An 8,424-nucleotide genomic window follows, 5' to 3' on the forward strand; every position below is an offset into this window, starting at 1 on the left:
CTCTTGGGTACAGATATGTAGAGCACAAATGGCTCAAGTCTAAATGAACTGTACAGAATACCTTGGACATCTAGGTGCTGTGTGAGGGATGGGAAAGACCCACTGCAGTTCAATAACCACAATGGAAAACTGCTATGACAATAAAGAGAGCTTCATTATGGGTTTCAATGAAGTTCATGTTCATTGATAAACAAAAGACAACTAAAGCCAAAATTAATCAGCTTGTAGAATAAGAATGTGAACAGTATTCTCCGATTTCAAAAGTAAAATTTTGTTGATTGATCTTATGAAAAATCTTACAAAACTTTGGTCAGTGAATCTATTCAGTAACTTAGTGGCCACATTAGCACTGTAATAGAAGATGACAGACAGATGATGAAATACTTTAAAGATTATTTCACTAAGGAACATCACAGCAAGGTTCCTACTTTCAATCACTGCAGAAATACCAAAATGGCAGATATTGAAATATGTGATCACAGAACAGAACATCAACTAAAATCATCTGACTGAGGAAAGATACCTATATGATTAAGTAAAAGAAGTAGTTCCCCTTCTAGAAGCAATTTAGTGTCGATCACTGGAGCATGGAAGGGTACCAAATGATTAGGAAAAAAAAGCACAGATCATTCTCACTTTCAAAAAAGGTTCTTGGACACATGCATATAATTGTAGGCCTGACAGATATGAGAGTAACTCTCAGAATATCCCAAGAGAGTGGTATAGTGCCCTTACTGTTTACAATATGAATAAACAACTTAGTGGGTAGTGTAGGAAACTGTGAGAATGTTTTTAGACACGCTGTTCTCTATAGGAAATTTGCAAAGCCAGAAAAATTTAGTGAAGTGCAGTAAGATCGCCAGAGGACTGATGCTTGGTGGTGGGACACCCTCAACATAAATACATGTGATCCATTGTACATAAATAGATTGAAAGGTTCGTTAACATTCTGTTTGATTACACCAGTAGTGACAAGCCACTGAAAGCAACAACAACCTTAACACATCTAAGAGCAACCACCCAAGGTGACCTTAAGTGGAACAACAACATAAAACTAGCAATAGAAAAATCAGGTTCCAAAGTGAGATCATTCAAAAGAGACATAAGAAAACGTAAGTAATTCATCCACGAAAGAGGTGACTCATAAAATACTTGCTTAAATGATTCTAGTGTACTCCTGTTCGCCTGGGACCATTGCTAGCTACAATTAGTAGAATTGATGGAGAAATGGAGAAGATCCAAAGATCCAGCACATTTACAAAAGGACTGCTTAACTTAGTGAATGTAAGGGCATTACGGAGGTGCTCATCAAATTCCAGTGGGAGATGCTATAAGAGAACTGCTGCCAGCACAGAGAAGTTTACTATTAAAATTTTGAATGTATACATTCCAAGATGAGTCAGGGAACATATAGTTTCCTCCCACATACATGTTATAAAATGAACATGGTGGGAAAACCAGAGACATTAGAGATCATATGTACAGAAGTTTACTGATAACCACTCTTCACAGATAAATATAAGAGGAGAGGGCAAGGGCGGGGAGGGGGACAACAACAACAGTGGTACCAGAAGTACTATCTGATGAATCTGAATACCATACGGTAGCGTGAAGAGCACAGATGTACATTTCAATGGTACAACCTTATTACTGCTACTATTATTTCTGCTGTCTCAAGATTGGTACGCCACCCACTCAATGTCAGAATTATGGAGGTTGCAATACCTAAACCAAGAACCTATTAAAAAACACAGGTGGGTAAACTCAAACAACTGCATATAGATTGCCAACATTCAGTTTTGTGTAGCCAATTGGAGGACAGTGTTATGTGGAAGAGAGAAAACAACTGACATGTTTCAAGCAATGGAATTTAAAGTTTTTGAACTTGTTCTGGGTTTGCTCCTTGGCTGCCCCCCCCCCTCCCTCCAAATTATGACTAGGTTAGGACACAAGGGCTTGGTTTAAATTGTGAACCGTTACAGAGTTGAATATGTTCCATGTTTGTACTGAAATCACGATGTAACAGACTGGCTTCAATTCATCTTTAGAAAACAAGTCACCTGCTTGCTATTTCTTAATTTGCTAGCTAAAACCAGTTGTTGACACTTCTTGCGTCTTCATCACATTTCACAGCAACAGTTGCCACGACTGCTTTGTTAAATCCTTATGTATCAACAGGGTCACAATTCGTAACACTTACCACCAAAGGCACCATCAATCAAATCCTGCTGAAAGTATAGATCAACTGAAGATGTACCCTACACAATCCTTATTTGATCCATTCTTGAGCTTGTCTGTCTATTTGTGACCATCAACAACTAAGCCTGATTGAGAAGATCGTAAGAAAAACAGCATGTTTCAGCCTGGGTTCTATTACAAAAGTACAAGAACATCACAAAAATGCTCATCAAACTCCAGAGACAGATGCAACAAGACAGGAATTGTACATTGTGGAGATGTTTACTGTTCCAAGAATGTATGTTTCCATAAGACTCAGTAAACATATTATTTTCTTCCACATACAGCTCATGAACTGGCTGCGGTGGAAAAATCTGAGAAATTCAAGTGCTTACACAGGCTTATCGATAGTTGTACTTCCTACGCACCATTCACAAATGAAATACACAAGTGAAGAAATGAATCAGATACCTGAAAAACACCATTAAGGTGGCTTGCAGAGTATAAATGTATGTGCACAATGCAGATGGCAGAAGACTATGTGACAACTGATGCAATGATTACACATCAATTAATGTAATTTCAAGAGAAATGTATCACTTTCGGCTGTAAACCATTTCTTTAAGCATTTCAACTGCCACAACCAATCAGAGGTTGAAAATACTGCTACAATTGTAAGGTTCTTTTATTTAGAGCACGACCAACTTCAGGCTCTTATATGCCCATCTTCAGCTATTGTAACTTGGTGCTATGACCCCGAGAACTGCGGTGGACAAGTACAAGATGTTGTGTGCTAACAGTGAGTGCAAACCTGTGACCACTCATGCTGTCCTTCTCTGTATACGTTCAATATCTCCTCTTAGTGCTATTCGGTAAGGGTCCCACACACTTGAAGCAATATTCTAGAACCAGTTGCACGAGTGATTTATATGAGTTGGCTGATTCCAACAGTGACTCACTGGCACTATAATAGGGTACAACGTTTTTTTTAAGTGCAGAATCATACAATTCTGAACATTTAAAGCAAGTTGCCAACCTCTGCACCACTTTGAAATGTTATCGGGTCAATGGAAGGATCTGATTGCATCTGCCTGCTTTGACCCATGATGTAACTGTTGTGTGACGTCACTGAGGAGCAGTATGTTAGAAACTGATTGTGGTTGCAAAGGGCGTGTTGGAGTAAACAGCAACATACTGTAGTGTGTGGTGTCTGTTTCTAAACTGTTTGGGAGTGATGTTAGCGCAGTACTGACCTTAGTGCTGCACATTACTCATGCATTAGCAGTATGTTACTTCAGTATCATTGGTTATTGGCTACCGATTTATTTTCAGTTTTTCAATTGTTAGTTTATTGATTGTTAATGGTTTGAAAGCTCTCTCTCTCTCTCTCTTTTTTTTTTATTTTACTACCTATGGATGTTCAACAAACTTTACTAGTCATCAGCTGATTGCTGCTATGGGCGACGATATGGTGATACAATCAAGTTCTCTAGTTATAAGGCTGCTTGGTGGAATCAGTGAAATGTCAGCAGTGTGCAGAAATTATGAAACTGAGAAAAGTCTGTGCTTCTGAAACCAGGTACAAGTGTATGTGGCAATCCTTTCTGTGGGTTTCCGTAATGTTTATTTTGGCTTTTTTCGAGTGTGTATGTGTGTGTGTGTGTGTGTGTGTGTGTGTGTGTGTGTGTGTGTGTGTGTGTGTGTGTGTATGCGTGAGAGGGAGGCAGGGGGAGGTGCCTGTTATCGTTGTTTTCCTTTGAGTTATATAGGTGAAACTAAATATCTGGGTCCAGATTTTTCGCTATTTTTTTTTTTTTTTTTTCCTCTCTCTCTCAAGGATTTTGTGTAGGCTATGTTATTTTTGTTAATGTCCGTTTTGGAATGGAGACATTCTTATTGTATATTTAGCTTGTCCTTGCCCAAGACACTCTCCTTTTCACACCATTAGTTTCATTTTACTGCTGAAGTGAAATACTTCACATGGTTAAATATCTTAGTTCATGGATGTATTTAGTGACTTTTAGGGTTGCCATATTGTATACACTAGGAATTGGGGTGTCCGCCATCTTGATGACATCACAGTTCAAAGCAGACGGGTGGAATCTGTCACTTCACCACACCAAGCACTGGAGTTGACCAGTACTTTTGCGGAAGAGCTCACTATGATGGTTAACAAGGAAAGCATTACAATATTCATTCACAAGTCTGCAATACTCAGAAGAAAGAAAAAAAAAAAAAAAAAATGAAATGAGCGTATGGCATCGTTGGCCGGGAGGCCCCATCTGGAGAAGTTTGGCCGCCAAGTGCAAGTCTTATTTCAGTTGATGCCACACTGGGCAACTTGTGCACCGGTAATGAGAATGAAATGGATGAGGACTACACAAAACCCAGTCCCCAAGCGGGGAAAATCTCCAATCCAGCCGGGAATCGAACCCAGGCCCATTTACATGGGAGGTGAGCACGTTACCACCCAGCTAAGCAAGAGGACAATACTCAGCAAATCTTTTACTACCGACTACATTTTACAATACAATGCAGCAACAAATTCATGCTTGCTTTTATTTCATTTAGGAAACAAAATTAGCATGAATGGTTTAAGGTGGTGTTAATTCCCACTGTGATCTGTTACTGTTAACTTATGACTAGATGTAGATGTACCATAAGTCAATTGTGACATGAGCATGTCACATATGATCTTCCTAACGGTACTATCCCAGTATTAATCTTCTGTGATTAAGAAAGACAACTGAAGCTCTAAATCCACACAACCAGACTATGATATGAAGTGACTCAAACCAGCTGGGAGTTCAATCAGGGTTGCCACAAGTTTGCCCAAGTGAAATTCCCTGATTTCTAGACAAGTTTTAGCATTTTTCCCCGACAAATTTTGAGAGCTCAAGGGTAAGTAAAGACATCAGCAGACTAAAAAATGTAAGGACTTCTGTATTTCTCCCCCATGTGAGCAAAAATCTTAAGTACTATCATCAACATCTTTTGTGATGAACTGTTTCTGGATGGAGAAAGCAAGCCTAATGGTATATATGTTACATTAAGACCACTGTTGTTATTTTAATTGAATAAAACAAAACATATTTGGTAACACAAATATGCATTTCCTTGGAGTTGCAAGGCAGGTTTAAAATATATGCTCACTGATTTCAGAAATAACCTCAGAAAAAAGTAGGTTTCTTGAAAAAAGTGTATAAGGCAGGGAAGAGTTGCATAAACCAACTCTATAGATTGGTGAGTCTAGATCCTACAGATAAGTGGGAAACGATGGGCTTCAGATGGGAAGGCCCGACCCATTACAGATACCCGCAGAAATGGCCTGCACTTCTGGCCCATTGTGGGAATCCACTTGTGTGGGCAGCTATTAAAGTGTCACAGACAGCATATTGATAAAATGAGACTGCGGTGATCAATCAGTGCCACAGATAACTTGTGCATTTCTCTGAGAATCGATACTAATGACAACAGGTAGCAGCTCACTGTAAACATGATCACTGAGCCACAGACAGACACATGGAAAAGACAATCACACTCTCACAACTAAATTTTCAGCCATAGCCTTTGTCAGAAAATGAGAGCATACACACATTCACACAATCACTTGACTGCCGTCTCTGGTCACTGTGCCAACAACATCTGAACATCACATCAAAACAAACTACTCCCCACAATTCCCTGTCACTTGTCAGCAGCTGCTAGGCTAGCAGCTAGAAGTGGTGGCAGCATTGACTGTAAGCTGAAGGGAGTGGTAGGAAGGGGAGAAGCAGTAAGAATGAGTGAATAAGGAAGTGGCACATGATCTCAGCTGCACCCAGCCAGCAATGATGTATGACATCTCAGTAAACAAACAATGTCATCTGCTGAGACAAGAATAAGATTTTTCCAGTGTTTTTTTTTTTTCAAATTTCCTTGATATTTCCCTAACATGGTTGAAATTGCCTGATTTCCAGAACTTGTGGCAACTCTGTCAATGAATTTGGCTGGGACTAAAGTATCTGACTTGGTGCAGTAGTGGTAATTTTTTATACATAAATGAAATGTCGTATAACCCATGAGTCACTAGGAACTGATACACTTAACTGATTGATGTGTATACAAAAATTGTTTCAAAAGTGATGCAACAGAAGAAATCGTATTATAATAGAATGATGATGTGTGCATTACTCATAATTTGTTTTTATATCTGCCTAGAGAAAAAAAATTTATCGACAATACATCTGTTTCTACTGAAATTGAGCCAACATCCATAAGAATGACTCTTGTATTACATGTAGAAGGTAGGAATTTAACGTTCCCATCCACAAGTTAGTTAGTCTGTCTAATTTTGCAGATGTAAGTAAAGAATATTAATTCATTGGAAACATCCACTATGAAGAACTTTCCTCTTTCCTTTTACTCTGTTCCAATGTAATTTTAAATAGTTAACAGTGGTAATTTACAGAATTCAGTGAAAAAAAAAAAACCAAAAAAGAAAAACCTAATGGCTGTATATGGAATTTATCAATAACCTCTTGGGGAGAGTGACATATATGCACTGCAATGAAAACATACACTATAATGTTGAGAATGTGTTAAAAATTGATTACATACTGCATACCCAATGACTGACTAACTAGATCAATATAATAATGACACTAAGTAAACCAATCTAACACCAATTTGCAATCACTCATGCAGCAGTACAAATTACCACTTTCATACTACATTAATGATGACTTGGTTTCCACATCATAAAGGAAGTAATTGTAGTTGCAACTATAACGCAACATAAAAATCTTTTGTCTCAAATAGATGACTCCCCAAAAGATCACAAGACTGACATCACATTAGAAGACGTATTTTTCACGTTGGGCTGGTTTCTGATTTAAGGAACTAGTACCTAGATTATCAGTCACGGTTGTAATAAAAATAACTTGGTGCTGTTAAAGGCGATTTAAAGAAAGATACGCGGTGAAGAACAAATTAAAATAGGAAAAGCTACGTATCAGCTCCGTCGAACTCACTACTGTTGGCAAACATATTTTTTAATGTTCCAAACATAAACAAACAGAAAAGCCAGTAAACAGCACATACGGCACTGTTCGTTCATTTTTCGAACACCTCACCGACAGCGTCACATGTAGTAATGTATGGCACCTAAGCTGATTACGTGGAAGTATTTGATCTACAAGTGCTGCGAAATATGAGAGACATTATCTTCTCGGATACATGAAAACATTCATCGAAACATGCTAAAGTCACTTGGAACGTTAACACACTGGAGAATTTTACGTACCACAAAAACAGGCTACCTTGCATTTCATTTTATTTTGGTAACAGTCCTTTGCTAGTCTTGTAGGTCATTACTCTCGACACTATAACTCTAAAATGGATAAAACTAATAACAAAAAAAGATAAAAGAACGGTACGTACCTTTTCAAACAAGTGTAATATAGAGTCACTTGGTTCAACTTCCACGCGTTTTGTTCCTTCCGACGACTGAACACGAAGGGTCTGACGAGATGGAAACAAAACAGTTTTATTTTTATTTTTTTACAGTTATACGCATATGAAAATTAACTGAGGTTAAATATGTAAACAAAAACATTTCAACTACGAAATCATTTCATCATATTTCTCGCGACTAATACTATAAGATTACGCAGCAGTGGTATGCTTGAATTTGGAAATACAATGAAATCATAAAATAATTCCAGAATTGGAAACCTTATAGGGACCTTGCAGTGTACTGAGCAATGCTAAAATAACCTAACAGTGACGAAGCAACAATGCTTTTAGTGAATATGGGAGAATAAGACAGATTTACACACAGTTTTGTAATATCGGATTGAAAAATACGTTAATTCCTATGTGTTTTATTCCTTCAGAATTCGAAGAGGCTTACAATGATTTTATGTTTTGACATAATGCTCCACTGCTCTCTACTTTTGTAACTACGCTCAGCTGTTCTGTTGCAGTCACACGGTCACCTAACTATGATCTTTGCCGAAACTAAAACATGACAACAACGTTTATAAACACTTGGAACTTCGTAAATAAAAGACGCAATGCCATCACTTTACCCCTACTTACACTGGTAGGCGTTAACTATATCGATTCAATTTCATTCCATTTTTAAAAAATCTAATATCTAGTTGGTACTTTTAAAAAGCTAAAAGCTACTGTCTTCATCTCAAACACAAATCGGTCATTATAAATGTGTGTACACTTTTAACCAAATATAATAAAAATTACGGA

At 37.8% G+C, this 8,424-nt stretch overlaps 1 protein-coding gene across 1 annotated transcript in view; it reads right to left on the reverse strand.

Annotated features, from left to right (window-relative positions):
* LOC124777500 (nuclear protein localization protein 4 homolog) overlaps positions 1-8,208 on the reverse strand; it is a 244,756-nt gene extending 236,548 nt beyond the window's left edge. The window contains exons 1-2 of the mRNA XM_047252942.1: positions 8,072-8,208; positions 7,600-7,680 (exon numbers count right to left, since the gene is read on the reverse strand). Coding sequence (XP_047108898.1) covers positions 7,600-7,680; positions 8,072-8,092 — 102 coding nt within the window. The 5' untranslated portion in view covers positions 8,093-8,208. The remainder of the gene's footprint in view (positions 1-7,599; positions 7,681-8,071) is intronic.
* Positions 8,209-8,424: the final 216 nt, after the last annotated feature.

Source organism: Schistocerca piceifrons, chromosome 2 (assembly GCF_021461385.2).
Source record: "Schistocerca piceifrons isolate TAMUIC-IGC-003096 chromosome 2, iqSchPice1.1, whole genome shotgun sequence".
Taxonomy (NCBI): Eukaryota; Metazoa; Arthropoda; class Insecta; order Orthoptera; family Acrididae; genus Schistocerca; species Schistocerca piceifrons.